Here is a 22,164-nt window from a genome sequence, read left to right on the forward strand (position 1 = left end):
GTGTTGTATCTCTGCAGATATATAATGTCATGTTCAGTTAAGTGTAATTGATTTGAATGTTAAGGACAATGTCAAATTAATGCAAGATTCATTATTACATAAACATATAACGAGATCTGGTATTTCACAAGCATAATGCAGTCAAGTAAAGAATTGGAAATAAGTGTAAAATGGATCTATGTCTAAGTCTGCAGTCCTAAATGACTTCCAGTACACTCACTAGGGATTGTTTGCTGAGAATTAGCCAAAGTCAAGGTCTTTCAAGAGCTCTAATTTAGCTACAGTGCTAACAAACTAAAATCTATTTCACAGTATAGAACATCAAATATAAATTATCTACGGCCCTTTAAAAATAATTTTCAATCTGATTTATATGAGCTTTAACTGACAGGTAATAGACATCATGGCTGCATGTCCACAAGAACTCACGCGAGCAGCATTCCAGCAAAAAGAAACAGCTGCCGTAAAGCGTCGCACTGTTTACGTCAGTTTTACGTCTGTTAGCGGAAGAGAAGAGGAAGGCGGACACTGAGCTGTCTTGGAAGAATCGGAAATGGCTCCCTATATATGCGCACTAACTAGGGTATGAAATAATGACATTTACACCCTACCTAGTGCACTTCCAAGTTCATTTGGTATTCGGTCTTTCAAGACAGCACCCGATTTGAATCTGTGTGCAAAAGTTCAAGATTCACAGCATTAAAGTGCACCTGAAAATCTGCAGGAATTGTGTGATGCATATATTAGTCGTGGGAAAAAAAAGTATTTGGGTATTTGGACAAACAAACATTTGATCATATTTGAAACAGTGCCTATTAATAAAGTTGATATACTTGAACAAAACCACATGGAAAATGAGCTTTTTTCATCATCAATCATTTATTCAACAGAAATATCAATAGAATTTTCTGTGTAAAAAGTAAGTACACCCTTGTACTCAGAAGCTAGTGTTGCCCCCTTTAGCAGAAATAACTTCTTGTAGGCATTTCTGCATAACTGTCCACCAGGCATGCTGGAATTTTTGATCATTCTTCCATATATACCAAATATTCTTTCAGTTGCAAAATGTTTGAGGGTTTTTATTTATTTATTTATTTTTGCATGTACTGCCCGTTTCAAATCCCCCACAACATTTCAATGGGATTCAAATCCGTGCTTTGACTAGGCCATCCCATAACCCTCCATTTCTTCTTTCTGAGCCATTCCTTGGTGGATTTGCTCGTGTGCTTAGGATCATTGTCCTGTTGAAAGGTCCACTTTTAGTTAAATTTCAACTTTCTGACAGATGGCCTCCATTATCTTCAAGCAGAGTTCATAGTTGATTCATTGACTGCAAGCTGTCCATTCCTTGAGGCAGAAAAGCAATGCCAAACCATAACATTTCCACCACCATGCTTCACAGTCGGTATGAGGGGTTTCTCCTGAAAAGCTGTCTTTGTTCTCTGCCAAACATATCTGCTGTTACTGTGGCCAAACAACTCTACCTTTGATTCATCTGTCCAGAGTATTTTATTCCACAAGCCCTGGTATTTGCCTATATGCTCATTGGCAAACTGTTGTCTTGCAAAGGCTTTTTCCTGGCACGCCTCCCATGCAGGTCAAATTTGTGCGATCTCTTTCTGACTGTAGCAGCATGCACTTTCACACCAACAGTTTAAGAATTACTAGCAGGTCCTGTGATGAAATTTTGGGGTTCTTGGAGACTTCTTTTTTTGCATCAGACAGTCTGCTCTTGGGCTGAATTTACTGGGACGACCAGTCCTGGACAAATTGTCAGTAGTTTGAAATCGGTGCCATTTGTAGATTATTTCCCTTCCAGTGGAATGAGGTATTTCAGATCACTTGGAGGTCTTTTTAAATCCCTTTGCCAGACTCATAGGCATCCACAACCTTTTTCTGAAGGCTTTACAGAACTCTTTAGATCTTGGCATGATGACACCACACACCTCAATAACAAAGGGAACAACAGACACTAGATATGAGAGGGGTATAAATAAGACAGGTTCCACCTGCACTCCCTAAGCAGGTTCTAATCACTGGCACCAAATCTACAACACCTGATTCTAAAGATATGGATTTGAAGGTGTAATAAATATAGGGGTGTACTTACATTTTCCAAGTGACTTTTTTTTGTTGTTGTTCATTTAAATTGTGAAAATTACTACAAAATGTCAATTTTATGTGTCGTTTGATCGAGTGTATCAACTTTATTAATAGGCACTGTTTCAAAGAGGATCAAATTTTTGTCCAAATATGTCAAAAATCCAACCATTTCCATGGGCTGTACTTATTTTTTCACATGACTGTGTATCACATATATGCTCATATATGTCCTTGTGGACATTAGGTCCCCATTAAGTTATAAACACACACACACACACACACACACACACACACAGTGACGGAACAGTCCACTTTCACAAGCGGGGAAAGCTGCAACATCTGGTGAACGACGCTGAGACACACATCTTGTGGACTGTAGACACATTGTAGCTTGTGTTTGCAGCATGTAGAAAAGAGCAGTGCGGAAACTGGTCAGTCATTTCGCTGAAAATTTGCGCGTCCTACCGACGAGACCATTCTGTCTTTTCTATTTATAGCATCTGCGGTTGCGATGTGAAGATTTGTTGCAGAGTAATTTGACGAGAGCGGAAGAAGAAGAAGAAGAAGGAGGAGGAGAAGGAGAAGACGCAGACACAGCTCTGTGTGCTCTCGACCTTAAAGGAGAACCTGTTGAATAAACAACCTCTACACTGAGATTAAGGGCATGTGGGGAAGAGATTGGGACACAGCCCTTGTAAACGAGGCAACCGAGAGATCTCTGGTAAGTCCCCTTAAGAGAAAGCTGATCATGTAGATTTGGTGATTATTAGGGATGGACACACAGATGTGTGTGTGTGTGTGTGTGTGTGTGTGTGTGTGTGTGTGTGTGTGTGATATAGAGAGAGAAAACAGCTTGAAACTTGAGGGAGTGTCTGTTTCCGGCTCTCTACTCGTTGGCATGCAGCTGTCAGATCTGAAATAAATAAATAAATAAATACACACATACTAAAAATGTGTCATAAACAGCACAGCAACACACAGCCACATTCTCTAACATAAAGTTTTATATCATTCATGTAATCCAGGTCACAGTTTTCTTTCTTTCTTTCTTTTCTTTTTCTTTTTTTTTAATTTATTATTTTTTTTTAATTTTTTATTTTTTTTTTATAGCTGTTTAATGTTTTTAGGCTTACACCAGCTGCTCCTGTGAGACTGTATCCATAATACCTGTTCACACAAGGGTTTCCAGATCAAATGATCTGTGTCTAATCATGTCCCGGCAAACTAAACAAAATCCCATCTAAATGAACTAATACCTGTCAGCACATTGTTATATGTTTGCACACCATCCAACAATGGGATTAATAATCTCCCAATTTGTAGAGCCACAATCTGGCAACCCAGACTGTATGGAAACTTTTGAGAAAGCACCGGAGTAGTGTGTAATTTTTCTCTGTTTTGGGTGAAACCACAAGAAGAAGGGGGAAAAAATATGCTCACACATGACAACGAGGACAGATGTTGATTCTTTGGGGAAATACAACACAGTATTCGGTTCTTAAAACGTGCAGAAAGGTTTGAGATGTGGTCATGTTGTACAAAAGAGGTATTGTTGTCATGTTCCATGATCAATCTGTGCAGTGACACACATTAGGTAGGAGTCTAATCTCTAAAACCAAAGCATCCGAATGAAGGTCAAAGAATGCTTTATTTGTTTATTTATATAACAATCTATTATTTGTTAAAAGAAAAAATATCCACCCTGAATGACATGCATATCAGTATTTATAATCAATATGTTATCATGAGGGGGCACAGTGGGTTAGTGGTTACCACATTTGCCTCACATTTCCAGAGTTGGGGGCTGGAGGTTGGAATCTTGCCTCTGCCCTGTGTCCGCAGAGTTTGCATGTTGACCCCATGCTTCGGGGTTTCCTTTGGGTACTCTGCTTTCCTTCCCCAGTCCAAAGCCATGTGTTGTAGGCTGATTGGTCTTTCCAACTTGTCTGTAGTGTGTGAATGTGTGTGCAATTGTGCCCTAACATGGGTTGGCCCCCCGTCCAGAGTGTCGGGTGTGTAGGATAAGCGGTATGGAAAATGGATGGATGTTATCTTGAATTATGTGAAATTTGTTCTTTGGTTAATTTGGTTATTTGCTCTATTTAACGAGAGCAATTCAGCAGTGCTTTAATCTCACCTCCTCATCTGTACACACTGCTCAATCAGATAAGGTTCTAAAGCATCAACTTTCATGGTATTACCACCTCTCAATTTCTTCGCACTTATCATCTCATAGATCGCTAACTAGCCATAACTCAGTTCAACTGTGTCGTATAGCATTGCATATTAAAGCTTGGAGTCTGACATCTCCACTACTTCTACATTGGATTACTCATTAATATTGCACTGAACATCACAGGAAATTGGTGAGTGAGAACAGAAGCTCTTTTGGCTTTAGGATCTAACAGCAAAACTTGCCTGTTTTCCTTTATGTTTTTTGATAGTTTAATTTTTTTCTTCTATTACATGCTGTTCTAACTGCGCTAGCAATGTCCTCCTATGACATCCAAGCAGAATATGACCAATAACAAGAAAAATACAGCTTCAACCAATGAATTAGCACCAGAACCACTAAATACATCACAATACGTTAGTAAAAAGACATTTAATGTGTTTCAGCATGGAGATCCCTTTAATCATTATTCTAGTCCATGCAAGAGATCCAATCACTAAAGGTGTATATTTAAAAGGTTTACCAGAAGTGCCAGATAAAAGGCAAGTCATTTTGGTCAACAATGCATTTCAGTCTGTAATGCTTCACTGTTGTCTTTTTTCAACTGGATTATGATATGTTAACGATATGAGAGCTCTCCGGCATTAGCTGATACCTGATTTTGATCCCATACTAACATTCTCTCGGAGCCTAGTCTCTGCTAGCTTCTACTGTTACGTTTGTGTCTTAGGTTCCAGTGTATGACTTGAGTTGTGTCAGTCAACATCATGCACATTCATGGCACAAAATATGTCCGTGGACCAGATTGGAAAACTTGTCAGACCAGCCCAGTAAAGTTATGATCATCTTATCTTTTAGAGAGAGTGTTCAAAGTTATGCTTAACACTGAACTTTGTCTTGAAATTCAGACAACACACACACATAGCCACAACATGCATGCATTGCAACCCAACAATGTCACTGGCAGCTCGTTTACTATTCATGCCACTGTTAATGCCTTGTTGTTGGAGTATGTATTCAGTTGCAAATTTTAGTTAGTCATGTGTTAACAGCTAAACAACATGCAAAAAGATGTATCAGTTGTATCACTTAATCACCAGAGGAAATTTGTATTGCATAGCTACACTGTGTAGATGAATTAAATCAATACAATACGGCACAATACAACACTGATGGATATAATTGCATCTCATAAAGCATCTCAATATAAAGCATCTCAAACTGTAACTCATACATTGGACATAAGGCTGGCTGAAAAATCAATCAAACATTTTTTTTTTATCTTGATGGGCTTTTGAGTGGGGAAACAGAAAAACGTTCATCCTGTAGTTGGGAAATCATGAGTTTGAATCCCAACATCCCCGCAGCAAAGGAGCCAAGGGAGCACAGTAGCCGTGCTCTTTGAGTAGGAGGAATGGAATACTCTCTATCTCCTGTCAATCATATCTATACTATCCACTCACGAGCATCTGTGAGTTCATGTATGCAGAAGAGGATAGATAGCACTTTCCTCAGAATGTGTTACTCTGCCCAGTGATTCAGAAGTTTGAAAAGATGCGATTGGCTGACTTCACATATCTCAGTGAACGCACACTTTAGCCTTCACTCTCTCCGGTAAGTAGCTGTTATATGTTAGGGGAGAGGTGGCTGGTGGGTGGGAGTTGACAGGTGTCCAAATTAGAGGGAAAATGGAGAAAGAAAAGTTTTGACTTCGTCCAATTAGCAAGCAATGTTGTTGCTTTTCAGACGTGAATTGTGCATTCTGTGTCAGTCTTATTTGGGAATGAGTGTGTGGAAAATCATTCCTAATTCCATACAGATCCAAGTTTTCCTTTGTCAAACTGACTCATTATCCAGCATGATCTCTGAAGTCAGATGCCAAGGCAAGGATAGAAAGTAGCCTAAAATATGTTGATCTTTTCTTAAAGTGTAGATGTCAAAGTATATTATTGGCAGACAAACTCATTTTTCTTCAGAATTCAGCCACAGCGACATCCGTTGGGTTTTTCCTGGACTGACACACATATAATTGCAATACTGGAAATTCAGAACTTTTTTTTAACTACAGCAAAAACGACAACAACAAAAATTGCACATTTAATTACACATAGGTTTTTACCAATAAAAGCCAAATGCCTTCAGTAGATTTTGATTCACTTTTATTCTCTTTAAGTCTCTTAGTTCTGCAAGACATTTTGCTCAGAGAGAGAACGCTGAGTTTCAGTTCATCGTGACGTAATATTTAGGTCCCTGTCCTGGGTGCCTGTGAGAGTGAGACTTCTTTCCGATTCCCTCGCGAAGTAAGTTGAATGTGAAGTGGAATTAGGAAGGAAGGAAACACAGTGTTTCCTCACATTGTGCAGCGCGGGAAGGGCCGGCCATTGCCCGGTGACAGGCGTTTCCTCCACATTCACACTCCGGGGTGGAGACTGTTCTCCCGGCACAGCTGGTGTCAAGAGTGTGTCAGTGGGTCAGTGATCACTTCAACATAGAGACTTGCCTCCTTTTTTAGGTAAGAATAAAATGAAATGAACAGATTTACACATGGAAGTAAACAAGTAGTAGCACCATTGCTTGTTGAGTGTGTCATTACGGTGTAGTGTATATGCTGGAAGTTTTTACGCATGAAAGTTTGAGCCTGCAGGATTCAAACTGCTCTAATGTGTGTTTACAAGTGGAATTTGTAAGTATAGAGTTACCATTTTTTTCATTTGGTCTTGACATGGGGAGGATATGTATTTAAAATAGAAGTGTCAACAACTGGTTTGTTGGTTGAAGACTGATTAAATTTTTTGAAGTAAACCCCAGATAATCATAAACTGGATTTCAATGATGATTACATAGTAATAATGTTGTTGATGAATTTTAAATACCGCATTGTCATATAAAAAGTCTAGTTGTTATAAAAAGATACTTGTTATAAAAAGTGGAACAAGAGAAAAACTTCTTTTTTATTATTATTATAATATTTTACACTTATTAAAGTATTAACAGGAAGACATGAAGGCATCCAGAAATGTTTTGGACCCCTCAGTTTGTTTCTCTACAAAAACATTTTAGCCTTTCTGTCTGTCATTAAAAAGTTGTCTAAACCATAACTATGTAGTGGGAAGTTTGTATGATTTCTTCATTCCAGCAATGGAAAATCCCAGTGTAATGACAGAGAGCAGAAGAGATCTGAACTATTATTGACATCAAGGGAGTCAGACTTGAAGAACTACTACTTCACAGCTGCTCCAGATCCCATCTTCACATCTGTAATACTTTAGCTGTGTTGGCTCGGTTGCACCAACTGCACATATCCAGTCAGAAGACTGAAAGCATTTTCACGTTGTATCCATAATTAATGCAATCATTGTTTTTTTATGGCTTGCATCAGTCACTCTTAGGCTTTTTTCATTTAAAATGAGTCAAGACAATTCAATGATTTTTTCAGACTGTTTTTGCTTGATTCATATTGATATCATATACATAAAAGCAAACCCATGCTGAGTGAAAACACAACAAGCTCACATGAGAACTGTCCTCAAGAAGCTTAAGAACATTCATTGAAGCACCCTGCCGTGAGGAGACAACATTAATCTCAAACCACAGTCCGTGGGACTACAGGACCACAATAGTTTAAGCTCTTCTTCAGATTTCAGATTTCAAAACCTCAAATGTGTACTTAAGTTTTATTTGAGGAAAATTCTCATACATCCTTCCATCACCAAGATGCAGTCTAGTAGCAATGTATTCTCCCCCACTGTCTCACAGGTCTAGCTGTTGCTATGGCGACCAGCGCTGTGCCTAGCGACAACCTCCCCACCTATAAGCTGGTGGTGGTGGGTGATGGTGGTGTGGGAAAGAGCGCTCTCACCATCCAGTTCTTCCAGAAAATCTTTGTGCCTGACTACGACCCAACCATCGAGGACTCCTACCTGAAGCACACCGAGATCGATGGCCAGTGGGCAATTCTGGATGGTAAGATTGGAAACACTTCAATATTAATTATAGTCTTTGTAATGATCCTTGATTTGGATAATAGTTTTGTTTGTCAGCACACATCTATTTGTAGTTCATCTGAAAAAAAAATGACAGCTATTTCTAGTACATTAATCAGTCAAAATCAGCCAGCTGTTACTTTTTTTCCTTTTCATTCTGTTAAATCAACCTAAGCCTACACACTGGTGCAACAGATCCAGTATAGGCCTGGTGTTGTAGCTACCCATTTACATCTTGACCTACAATCAGTAAAGTTCAAAATAAATCAGAAAAGTTGAGGCAAGCTACAATCAATAGCTATTCATCATTGAAAATCATCTGCATACAGCAACTAGTCCTACATGTCTACATACACTCACTGTCCACTTTATTAGGAACACCTGCTCATTACTATGGCATGGTTGTTGATACCAGATGGGCTGGTTTGAGTATATCATAAACCACTGATCTCCTGGGGATTTCACACACAACAGTCTCTAGAGTTTACACAGAATGGTGCGAAAAACAAAAAGCGACAGTTTTTGGAGTGACAGTTCTGTGGGTGGAAACTCCTTGTTGATAACAGAGGAAAATGGCCAGATTGGTTCGAGCTGCCAGGAAGGGAATAGTAACTCATATAATCACTCTTTACAACTGTGCTGAACAGAAAAGCATCTCAGCATACACAAAACATCAAACCTTGAGGTGGATGGGCTACAACAGCGGAAGACCACATTGGGTTCCACTCCTGTCAGCAAAGAACATGAATCCCAGGAGAACAGCAGTTTATGAAATACTCAGACCAGCCCTTCTGGTACCAGCATCCAAGATCAGAGATCACTTTTTCCCCATTCTGATGTTTGATGTCAACATTAACATTAAAAGCTCTTGACCTGTATCTACATGATTTTATGCATTGTGCTGCTACTGCCACATGATTGGCTGATTGGATAACTGCATAAATGAGCAGGTGTACAGGTGTTCCTAATAAAGCGGATAGTGAGTGTACATGTTTGTATAAACAGGTTGAATTCTTCTTTTGACCTGTACTGCCTTCACTAACCTACAGATAACATGGTAAAAATGTATTAATGAATTCAAATACAAGAAATACATTAAAACTATTAATTTAAAAGGACATGTGGCAGTGACAGCAGTTACACTTCAGTTCTACGTTCTCCGAGGGTTCTTCAGAAGTTTTTTTTTGTATATTTAAGGGTTGAACTTGGAGCCCTTCTGAAAGACAAACAATTTGTTGTAAGGTTGTAAATAGAACTGTAAGACTTCTATGTAGGGTTTGAAGTTTTAGATTCAAAACTAAATTATTTAGTTACTACAGTAAAAGCTAATAAGACAGGTATGTAGTTATGAGAGGAACTAAGTGTGTCCCCTCGGACTGGGAGTTTAAAAGGTTAATGTTCAGTGCTAATCATGGGAAGATTATTCATTTTAAATCTCAGAACTACCAGAAAGCAGCTGTTGCTAGCGAGCACTACCTGTGCCTATCCAGCCTTTTTAGCTCTGACAAGAACGAGTAGTGGTCAAAATGTAGCCTACAGCACATGATCTACAACAGTGTACAATTTATTCGTCTTTAAAACATACTTAAAATGAATTGTAATATTTTAAGTGGAGGCTTTGTATTAGCAGTGCAAGCCAACCATACTAGCTACGTACACTCACCAGAGGCACCACCAAATATCTATATATCTATTTATATCTTCTTCTAACAAATAAAAGTCAAATTAAACAACACACTAGTTTAAAAATTGGTTGTTTGATTTGCATGATATGTGCCAAGCTTCACATTAGCTATTAGCAGTGCAGACTAACTGTACTGGCTAGTTGCCAGAGACACCAGTGAGCTCTGCTATTTTCTTCCTAGTTTTTTATTATTTTTTTTACTTTGTAATGTCTCTATATGCATTTAATAAGAGGTTGTATGTGACAGAATAAGATGAAAACACATTTATAAGTTTTTATTCCATTTCCCCCCCTGAATTAAGCACTACATAGGAGCTAATCACAGGTAAGAACTAAACTTGAGAGAGGGGAAATTACAGTTGTTGTTTTGTTTTACCACATGTACCATAAGATTGGCCCCAGAAATCACAGTGAAATTCTATGTACCAGGCTTCATGTTAGCTATTAGCAACGCAAGCTAACTGTACTAGTTAGTTGCTACCTACACTCACTGATTTCCTGTATGTTACTAAGTGTTATAACTGTTACAAATAGACCGTTACATCATAGGGGAAGTTTGAACCTGGTTGTTGTGTCACAAGATAAAACAACTAAAAACAAAAGTGTATTTTCAGTCCTAACTCAATTTCAACTAAAATTGTATTTAATATCTTTTGACTTTGTATTATAGAATGGTACACTACAACACAGTAGAATTGTAATAATTCCTGTGCATGATAATATCTATTCCATGACCCAGTGTGTCATTGCATTTTTTGTTTTTTTTCAACAGTACTGGACACAGCAGGCCAGGAGGAGTTCAGTGCCATGCGTGAGCAGTATATGAGGACTGGAGACGGCTTCCTCATTGTGTTCTCTGTCACAGACAAGGCCAGCTTTGAGCACGTTGACCGATTTCACCAGCTCATCCTCAGGGTGAAGGATCGGTGAGCTTGCTGCTCGTCTCTTCCCCACTGAGACCTTTACACCTGAAAGTAGAGCATCTCACAGCTTGTGGCTTTAATTTCAGTGTTGTTACCAGTGTGTTATTAAAGCTTCTGTCATGTTTTCTTTCTTACAGAGAGTCCTTTCCCATGATCCTCGTAGCTAATAAAGTGGACTTGGTTCATTTGAGGAAGGTGACGAATGAACAGGGCTGTGAGATGGCTGCCAAACACAGTGTAGGTTTGAGCATTCATTTGCATGCCATCTTTTATTTTTTTCCTCCTTTAGTTTTATAGTTTACCCATTTAACAGTGGAAGTTCCTGTTATCGCTTATATATATATATATATATATATATATATATATATATATATATATATATATATATATATATATAGTGCGTGAATGACTGTTTACTATAGCTGACTATATATATATATATATATATATATATATATATATATATATATATATATATATATATATATATATAGTGAGTGAATGACTGTTTACTATAGCTGACTCTCTCTCTCTCTCTCTCTCTCTCTCTCTCTCTCTCTCTCTCTCTCTATATATATATATATATATATATATATATATATATATATATATATATACATACTTTGTCTTGAAGTTAATAAGACATAAACATGGAAAACTTGAAGGGAAGCTATGATGCATTCACTCACTTTCAGTAACTGCTTTAACCTGGTCATGTGACACTGCTACCCACAGCACTACCTCTCGTGTGTTAATGCTGCAGTTAATTATTTGTTAATGTAACCTATGCTTTAAATAATATAACTAAACTGGACATTAATGTAAGTATTAAGATTTTCCTTTGATAGCACTAATTATAGGTGTGCTTGACTTTTGACCTCTTTATTTGGACACAGGAATATGAATGATATTTACTGTAAAAGAAAATGTATTGAATATATCTCATCAGAAGTTTTGGCTCGAAATCCAAAGCAGCCACGTCACATCTCACTGCAGGATCTCTAAAAGACTTTGGCATTCTTTATAACACGCCTCCAACTCATCTTCTACTGCTTCTGTCTTTAATTAGAAAATGATGAGCAAGCCCAAGTACAGTCTCACTTCGTTTGCAAATATGAAACCGGCACAGGAAGAGAGCTTTCTGGAGAGCTTTTCTCCCCGAGGCTAAAGACCAGTGGGATTGGCAGACGCAGAGCCAGAGGCTTATTTTAGTGTGTGTGTGGTGAATTGCAGGCTCCTGTGTTGACTCACCCCTAAAAACAGGCTGTGATTAAGGCCCTGTTTGCCCACGTGATGAGCCAATCGAAGATGGCCCCATTATTTTTGGCTGTCTTATTTATAGAAGGAGTGAGTCATCATGTATGTGAGTTGCATGCAGTGATTTTTTTTTTAACCTTTCATTCACAAAACAGATCACTTACATAGAAACGAGCGCTAAGGATCCTCCAATGAACGTGGACAAAGCCTTTCATGAACTGGTCCGAGTAATTAGGTAGGTAAATGGTTCATGATGTATGCGTGTAAATAATAGTGTGATTATCATATTCCTGCTGCAGATGCATTGTGTGGCTTAATGAACAAGCTCATTATATAGTTCATACAAGCTCAAATACAGCTCATTATACTTTATATTAGCACTGAATCTTGCAAAAGTGTAGTAATATAGTCTGGGCATGCAGATGCTTGATTTTCTGACCACACCATTCAGATTATTCATAACTTGCAGGTAGTTCATGCTTACAAGGTTGCCAGATGTGTCTTAAATAGAAGCATGTTTGTTGTTGTTGTTGTTGTTGTTTTCAGTAGTATCTAGAACACTGTCTTTAAACACCAAGCACTTGCCTCTAATCCTGAAAAAATGAGGGAATAGACTTTAAAAAAAGTTTTTTTTTTTATGAAAAAAATCTTCTATAAAGAAAACAAGACAATTGTTTGAAGGAAAAGCTGATCAAGCATCTATCTGTTACACTACCATATGTAATATATAAAAGCAAGACCAAATTTAAAAATGAACATATCTTCTATAAAGAAAACATATCCATGATTTTGAATGAGAAGCTGACCAAGCTTCCATCTGCTACTCTTACAGCTCACTTAAGTAAGTGTTGCTCAAAATTACCAAATTTTTATCGAAAATTTTGAATATCAAGATAAGCAATGACTCTGTGCATGTCATCCGTGCAAAAAATGTCATCCCCTGAAAAAAAACCCCCACCAAAAAACAAAACAACTTTAAAGCAACCATACTATTAGATACTATTAATAGTGCCAAATTCATGTATTTAATATTAGCTTTAATGGCATTACATTACATTGGCATTTCATAGCTTTTTTGAATGTATTCACAGCCAAAACATAAATTTCATTATGACATATTATGGTTACGTCAAAATGTCAGACAATGGTGCTGGATTTAATACTGCTCCTCAATCGAGCCAATATCATGTGAGAAAAATCTAATTAAATCTGACATAACTGACACATGGTTCTGTTTTTGAAGCCACCCTGCATGCAAACCTCTCAAACGTCAAACGTCTGAATAGTAGTTAAGTCTGCAGTTACGTCTGAGATTTGAATACCGATGTGTTTCAGTATGAACTCTGCACTATCCATGCTTAACTCAACTCTGAATACAGCCCTAAGGTTGCAAAATTGCAGATTCAGTTTCAGGTTATTTGTGCTTGTTTTTAATGACCAAATAACTATCAGTGGTAGTTGACAGTAGTTGATTGTGATCCAACATCATCATATTATATAAAAACACAATAATCACAGCTTTATCATTGTGAAATCCTCAGGGATATAGTACCAACAAAAAAGCCCATTGATTTGAGGATTGAGCAGACACACTGCACACAGGACGTAACCAAATGATACAAGTTAATACTAGTAGAAAAAATGATTACAAGTTGTCATAAAATAGTCTCTAAGACATCAGGCAACATGCTTGTAACCATTTAATGTAATAACTATGCAGAAAATCTGACATATTGTTGGAATTTCCCCTTTCCTGTATAAAGGACTAGTTGACCACTGTGCTGGAATGTCTGGCAGAGCTGAAAGGGAAATTTATCCTGCTGCAACCACCATCATTTCCTCACCCTCTCTCACCCCTGTTATCTCTCCACCCTTCTCTTCTTATTTCCCTTTCCTTTTTGACTTCCTGTTTTCTCTTAGACAACAAGTACCAGAGAGGAATCTGAAGAAAAAGAAGAAGATGAAATGGCGAGGAGACCGAGCTGCTACTTCTCCCAAACTCCGCTGCACTATATTGTGACCGCCTGCTACAGCCGCTCAATGCAGAACGGTTTCTCAGCCTCACAGAGCTGTGACTGGCAGGGAGCACGAAATGAAAAACAGCCAGGCCAAGGAGAAGCTGACAAGACGTCTGAAAAGGTTAACAAAGATGCAGCTGTTTTGCACACGTGCAGAGACGAGTGGAGGAGAGGCTGTTGGCGTGCAGACGTTCAGTACTTATCTTCACTTGATTATTACAAGTGCAAAGGGTGTTGGCTGCCCTCCAAGTGCTCAGTGGGAGTGGACAGTATTTTGCCTTATCGCTTTGCATTTCTGTACTGATATGGAGTGTTCAGTTGTAGCTTGGCCAAAGAAAACGAGTCATTAGCACCGAAGATTGGAAGAATTTGGGATACCTCCTCAACATGGCCTTTACTGTTAAGCACAAATGTACAGGTGTGACTGATATGGACCTTTTTGCACTTTGATATTTGGTATCGCACAAATATCATTTCATGTGGTCGGCGTATTAAAGTGATAGCATTTCTGCCTTTGCTGAAGGCTTTGGTAGTAAATGGCTAAAAATATATGAATTATGTTGCACTTATGTAGGCTGCTCATTCAGTTTTATTTTAATTTCCTTTTTTTTGTATTTTTAAACCTTGCTGTCTCTTTATGTATTAAGGATGCATTTCTTATTCTGTTTTATTTCACATCAGCTTTTAGCCGCACTAACAACTTTCAAATGTTGCCCCCTACTGTAAACTCTGTGGTGGGGGGCATATTTTCTTTTTCCATCTTTTATTATCAGACCAGCTTAAACATGTTAAGTAATGTTTGCTTTTATTTGAATTTTTTATTTAAGTAATTGTCTCATACTTTAATGAGTTAAATTTACTTTAGTCCAAATAAGTCCGGTGCATGAAGGATATATATCGCTTGTGCACAGTCAGCGATTGAGATTCTGTGCTAGTGACACTGAAGGTTGTCATTTCAAATCCCATTGCCAGAGAGCAACTGGATTTGATTTTGTTTTACTCAAGTCGATAAAAGCATCCACCAGAAGTGATGCTGCTGTAATACTGCCACACTACTCCTCTGAATTAGGGACCCAGTAAGCACACAGATATGAAGAATCATGCTCAACACATGTTAAATCAACGGCACTGTAGGATGATGTTGAGTCTAAATATGGAAAATGAAAACATATGGGATCAAATCACATTACATTGAAAATTTATTGAATGTTTTTTTTATTATTGCTTTTTTCCCCCATTTTTGTTGGACTTATATATTCTGTAAACCTTTATGGCTAAAAGCAGGAAGTTGACATGCAACATACATTTGAGATTATACCAGGTCTAAGTGATGGGTTATAACATCATCTCAGAGGGAAACGTCCTGTCTATAAGCTCATCTTTCTCAGTATCAGCAGGAGCTTCAGGAGCAGTATTTAGGAAATATAAGCCTTGTGCTTACACTTCTTCTGCTTCTTTTTCTTCTTCTTCTTCTTCTTCTTCTTCTTCTTCTTTTCTTCTTCTTCTTCTTCTTCTTTTATTTAAAGGGGTTTTAGGGGTTCTTTGATAGTTAAGAGTCCATAAGAGGGTTATACTTGAAACTCTGTTTACTCAACAGAGCTTCAATAATGAATGAAATTTTATATGAGTTTTTCCAGAAGGACAAACATGAGAAGACTTTAAGAGTTCCAGATTTAGCCTTGTTTTAAAGAGTGTATTGTCTTTGATACGTGGTGTGAGGCACCAATCCCTGAGGGGACCCAAAGACTCCATGCGTTAACATTATAACGAATGGCCAGTGTTTACATTTAATGTTTATAATGGGACAGTGAAGTGAACATAAAGATCATATGACTAATGTATGATGTAATTACATATGGGCACACAAACCTTGTATGTTTTCATTGTTGTGAATAAGTGAGGGTTAAATTGTGCCATTACTTGTAGTGTTGTTAAAAGAACTGAGAATCTTTAGGTGTACAAATAAATTTGATTGCTCCCCACTTTCATACAGTCATTTTATTTAAACAAATTGCCATGTTTTACATGTTTGTGTTCATATTTCCATAACAAATGCAATATAAACTAAGACCTCCTCTGTTTTGTGAGACAATAAACTGTTGTAATTCCTCCATGGATTTATTACATGTAGGAAACGATTGACAAGCACATCGTTTCTCTTCATCTCCACATTTTCCAATAAACTCTGGGGATCCTATCTAAATGTGTCTTTCATCACCTTTTGCAGTATTAAAATTATACTTTGACATACTATTAAACACATACAACCTTGCCAAAAGAAATTCAAAGAAGGTGCTATTGTGCATTGTTTGTTACATGTTAAATATGTACGCAGTGATTTAAGCAATTATGTTTTGGTACATCTGTATTGAGGGTGTATTCATTTTGTCAATTTTATTTTCCCATTCCTCTTTATTTATTTCACTTCCTGTTATTCCTAATAATAAAAAAAAAACTCTTAATGATCAGCAACATCCCTTGATTTATTGAACTGAAAAAGTGGTTGAAGCCTAAAAGGCTTCCCACTACACACACACACACACACACACACACACACACACACACACACACACACACTACCGGCCAAAAGTTTAGACACACTCATTCTTTATTTTTATTTCCCCCCACATTTTATAATAATAATAAAGTCATCAAAACTCTGGAGTAACACAAAAGGAAACATGGAAATTGTGTTGTGATAAAAAAAACTAAAATAATTAAAAATAATTTAGTATTTTAGCATCTTCAAAGTAGACACCCTTTTGCCTAGAATTTCCAGAAATGTATTCTTCATTTTCTCAACCAATTTCTTGAGTAATTTCCCTGAGATGCTTTTAAACAGTATTAAAGGAGTTCCCACCTATACTGGACACTTATTGGCTGTTTTTCGGAATATTTTGCTCATGCATTTTTTAAAAATATATATTTTTGTAAATAAAATGTTAGTTTTCTAATGAAAGAAATGAATGTGTTGTCACAATTATATTTTTCTCTACAACACCAATTTCAAACATTTAATTATATACCTTCAGATCAAAAGGGTTTTAAGTTCATGAGAAACATTTTCAGTCAATAAAAACATCACACTCATATGTTCCTTCCTTAAACTGTTACTAAAAAGTTGGAAGCACACAATTGTATAGGATGTCTTTGTCGAACTAAGAGACCCAAACATGTTCCAGCATGACAGTGCCCATGTGCACAAAGCAAGGTCCATGAAGACATGGTTTGCCAAGGTTGGAGTGGAAGAACTCGAGTGTAAGAGCCCTGACCTCAACCAGTAATTTTTAAATAGCTTTGGGATGAACTGGAACACTGACTGCACCCCAGACCTCCTTACCCAACATCAGTGCCTGATCTCACTAATGCTCTTCTGGCTGAATGAACACAAATCCCCTCAGCCACGCTCCACAATCTAGTGGAAAGCCTTCCCAGTGAAATGGAGGTTATTTTAACAGCAAAGGGCACTAAATCTGGACTGGGATGTTGAACATACACATGGATGTGATGGACAGGTGTCCACAAGTTATTAGAAATATAGTGTAGTTAGGAACCTTGCTAAGAACGGGGGCAGGAGCAAGTAGGTTAGAATTGTTCATACCTGGGTTTGCTGATTAATTATTAGTCATCATAAAAGTTTTTTATTTCAAAACACTTTTAGGGTAATTTTAGCATTAAAACTGAATAAAGTCAAGGTTTTTATCTGATGTTAATGCACATGCTGTTGATTTAGCAACAAATGCATAAATAACCCAACTGTTACAGTTATAGTAACCTTTTAGTACAGTAACATCAGGTATTGTTTTTATAAATTTCACTAATGTAGTTTGTTCCTTAGACTTTGTTCAATTTCAACAAATTCAATGCCATTTTCCTACATTTTAGGGAATTCCATACAAATTTGTTTAAAAAAAAGAAATACATTTGGTCAGTCTAGGCATTCTCTTTCAGAAGCTGAGCTGCACTGCTTCTCTGGGCCACTAGATGACAGCAGTGATTAACAGCTCATGTGCATATTTGGTTGGCTGCAGTTATACCATTCTTCTCCAAGACTTGTACAATAAAACAAGACCGCAGTACATTCCACTGACCTAACCAGACCTAATCTGCTATTTTGCAAACCTTACACTTCTTCAATAACCAGAAGCGGCAAAACCTTTCAAATACAGGTTGGCAGAACCTACCCCAGGTTCAAGCCTTTTCTTAATTTCAAGACCTTTTCTTCTTTGAGACTGGGTTCTGAGTTCTTGACTATAGCAAAGCTTCCACTGTTTATCCTGCTTATAGTTATGGTGGCTCAAAAGACAATCACGGGATCTCTGGGCAAGAGGCAGGAATACACATTGGATGGGATGCCAGTCCAATGCCCCATTGCCCCATTCACACACACACACACACACACACACACACACACACACACACACACACACATACACACACATACACACACACACAAAATTTAGAGCGCAATTCAGGATTGACCCTGGAGCTGTGAGGCAGCTACTTGCTAGGCCACCATACTACCCATAGATGTCAATATTGCAAATCAACCAAAAATGTGTCCCTATATTTTATTTTTATTTTATACCCAATAAATTTCCAGGAGCTATATCTCACTCTTACAGGGTTGATTTTTTGTTGTTGTTGTTGTTGGTTTTTATGGTTTTTTTGTTTTTTTGTTTTTTTTTACAATCGCTAGGACCTATTTCTCAATACCTAAGTCACGTTTTCAAAACTCTTGACACAGTGAGCACAACAGCAGTCTATGTAGGCTAAACTGTGGATCACTTTTCATTGCTTTGGCACAAAATGCATTCAATGACTACATCTTTCAAATGACAAGAATTATTTTCTCACTTAAACACAACCATCAGCAAAACGCTATGCACCTGCAGGCAAATTGTTTGCATACTCTTTTCAAAACTGCTAAACTTTAGTTCAAAACCCAACATAAAACTGAATAAGACAGCAATTTTATACAAATATTTGTATTTGATACAATAGCAATTTGGCCCTGCGATGGACTGGCACCCTGTCAAGGGTGCACCCCGCCTTGTGCCCGATGCTTCCTGGGATAGGCTCCAGGTTCCCCCACGACCCTGAAAAGGAGTACGTGCTTGAAGATGGATGGATGGATGGATGGATGGATGGACAATAGCAATTTGAGAGGCCATCTCTTTGACCTTGGACAGGAACGTGACTTGAGAGGCCGTCTCTGCAGCCTCATACAGGAACCTGACTTTATGCTGGAGTTCTGGAGATGAGACAACCTCGCTGGGCTCTGGGGAGATGAGTTTGCCACGTTGACCTCGTGAGCAGAACTTGGTTGTCCATGTCAGCAGACTTGGGCGTGAGCAGAACTTGGTTGTCCGTGTCAGCAGATTCAGGCATGAGCAGAACTTGGTTGTCCATGTCAGCAGACTCGGGCATGAGCAGAACTTGGTTGGTCGTGACCTCGGTTTCAGGCGTGAGCAGAACCTGCTTGTCCATGTCAGCAGACTCAGGCATGAGAAGAATTTGGTTGTCCGTGTCAGCAGACTCAGACGTGAGCAGAACTTGGTTGTTTGTGTCAGCAACCGTGGACTGGAATTGGCGTGGGAAATCGCCTCGTTGATCTCAGACTGGAACTTGGCGTGGAAGGCCGCCTCCTCGACCTGGGGCAGGAACCTGGCTTGGGAGACCCTCTAGTCGACCGCGGACAGGAACCTGGCTTGGGAGGCCATCTCGTGGACCTGGGACAAGAACGTGTCTTGGGAGGCCGTCTCTTCAACTTCGGACAGGAACGAGGCTTGAGAGGTCGTCTCTTCGACCTCGGACAAGAACTTGGCGTGAAAGGTCGTCTCTTCAACCTCAGACTGGAACCTGACTTTATGCTGGAGCTCTGGAGATGAGACAACCTCATGGGTCTTGTGCTGGTTCTCTGGGGAGATGAGTTTGCCATGTTGACCTTGTGAAAAGAACTTGGTTGTCTGTGTCAGCAGACTCGAGTGTGAGCAGAACTTGGTTGTCCATGTCAGCAAACTCGGGCATGAGCAGAACTTGGTTGTCCATGTCAGCAGACTTGGGTGTGAGCAGGACTTGGTTGTCCATGTCAGCGACTGTGGACTGGAACTTGACGTGGGAAGTCGCCTTGTCGATCTCAGACTGGACCTTGGCGTGGAAGGACACCTCATCAATCTCAGACTGGAACTTGGTATTGGAGGCCGACTCGTTGACCTGGGACAGGAACCTGGCTTGGGAGGCCATCTCTTCGACCTCGGACAGCAACTTGGCTTGAGAGGCCGTCTCTTCGACCTCGGATAGGAACACGTCTTGGGAGGCCGTCTCTTTGACCTCAGACAGGAAGGTGTCTTGGTAGGTTGTCTCTTCGACTTCGGAGAGGAACGTGTCTTGAGAGGCCGTCTATTTGACCTCGGACAGGAACTTGGCTTGAGAGGCCGTCTCTTCGACCTCAGACAGGAACGTGTCTCGGGAGACCGTCTCTTCGACCTCGGACAGGAAGGTGTCTTGGGAGGTTGTCTCTTCGACTCCGGAGAGGAACGTGTCTTGAGAGTTTGTCTCTTCAACCTCGGACAGCAATGTGGCTTAAGAGGCCGTCTCTTCGACCTCGGACAGAAAATTGGCTGAGGCTGTCTCTTCGACCTCAGACAGGAACTTGGCTTGGGAGGCCATCGCTTCGACCTCGGACAGGAAAGTGGTTTGGGAGGCCGTCTATTTGACCTCAGACAGGAACTTGGCTTGAGAGGCCGTCTCTTCGACCTCGGACGGGAACGTGGCTTGAGAGACTGTCTCTTCGACCTCGGACAGGAACAAGGCTTAAGAGGCTGTCTCTTCGACCTTGGACAGGAACTTGGCTTGAGAGGTTGTCTCTTTGATCTCGGACAGGAATGTGGCTTGAGAGGCCCTCTCTTCGACCTCAGACTGGAACCTGACTTTATGCTGGAGCTCTGGAGATGAGACAACCTCATGGGTCTCGTGCTGGGGTTCTGGGGAGAAGTTTGCCATGTTGACCTCGGACTGAGGCTTTGGAGCTGAGACTACCTTGTGGCTCTCAGTTTGGAGCTCAGGACATGAAATCGCCATGTTGACCTCCGGCAGGAACTCGGCAGGTGAGACCACCTCGTGGGTCTCAGATTGGATCTCTGGTGATGAGATCACCACGTTGACCTCCGGCTGGAGCTCTGCAGGTGAGACCACATCGTGGGTCTCAGGTTGGCACTCTGGTGTGGAGGCCACCCTCAAGAACCAGGACCACATGAACTTGACCCATTGCTTCTCCTCCAGATTGGGGTCTATTAGGCTTACAAATAAAACTAGCAGTCCACAAGAAAATATTCAGGATAGCCAAAAATCCATCGTAAGGATCTGGGAGCTCCATTGCAGTCCACTGAGGAAACTGGATTGAATCTAATGCTGACACAGTTTCCTTGGTTTCCCAGGCATGATGCCTCCTCCTTCTTTCTGCTGCATCCATGGTGAGGCAAAGTATTCTGTCACGTAAGGAGGTAGAGGACGGCTGCAAATGCAGATAAGAGTTTTATTATAGGAGATAAAGGCAGACAGATCCAAATCATGAAACAATAGCATGGTCAAAACAGGCAAATGGTCAGGCGATCGGCACACAGGATAAACTAGACTAAGACAAGACTCAATTAACGAGGACAAGAACCAGATCAAAACCATGAAACATGAAGCTATGGATAAAGGCTTGGTACACAACAGAGACTATGGCAACTGAGCGTAATACTTCGCTAAGTCATTGAGTTGAAACAGACTCTATATACTGTGGAGTGAGTGTGTGTGAGATTGGTAACAGGTGTGTGTGATTAGAACTCCGGAGAAGGCAAAAGTGTGTGTGTGCGGGAAGTGTAGTCCTCTTCGGCCATGTTTGTAGTTGGTGGTGCATCCTGGGAAATGGAGTTGCTGGTTTGCTGTGATATGACACATATGGTATACAGTAAAAGAGGACCTCTTTGGGCTGATCTTGTGTGGAAAAGGAACAATATAGAGCAACACGAAGAAA

General features: G+C 39.5%; 1 protein-coding gene across 3 annotated transcripts; it reads left to right on the forward strand.

Moving 5' to 3' along the window:
• Window positions 1-2,411: 2,411 nt before the first annotated feature.
• On the forward strand, window positions 2,412-16,606 carry mrasa (muscle RAS oncogene homolog a). 3 transcript variants are annotated; one of them, XM_017469344.3, is made up of 6 exons: window positions 2,412-2,824; window positions 8,033-8,239; window positions 10,716-10,869; window positions 11,004-11,103; window positions 12,279-12,358; window positions 14,044-16,606. In XM_017469344.3, the coding sequence occupies exons 2-6, from the start codon at window positions 8,047-8,049 to the stop codon at window positions 14,141-14,143; spliced, it is 627 nt and encodes a 208-aa protein (XP_017324833.1). In that variant the 5' UTR covers window positions 2,412-2,824; window positions 8,033-8,046; the 3' UTR covers window positions 14,144-16,606. The 3 variants fall into 3 exon arrangements, with proteins under 3 accessions (XP_017324833.1, XP_017324834.1, XP_017324836.1); XM_017469345.3 differs by lacking the exon at window positions 2,412-2,824 and adding an exon at window positions 6,695-6,788; XM_017469347.3 differs by lacking the exon at window positions 2,412-2,824 and adding an exon at window positions 6,813-6,959.
• The last annotated feature ends 5,558 nt before the right edge of the window (window positions 16,607-22,164 follow it).

This window comes from Ictalurus punctatus, chromosome 6, assembly GCF_001660625.3.
Source record: "Ictalurus punctatus breed USDA103 chromosome 6, Coco_2.0, whole genome shotgun sequence".
NCBI classification, from domain to species: Eukaryota; Metazoa; Chordata; class Actinopteri; order Siluriformes; family Ictaluridae; genus Ictalurus; species Ictalurus punctatus.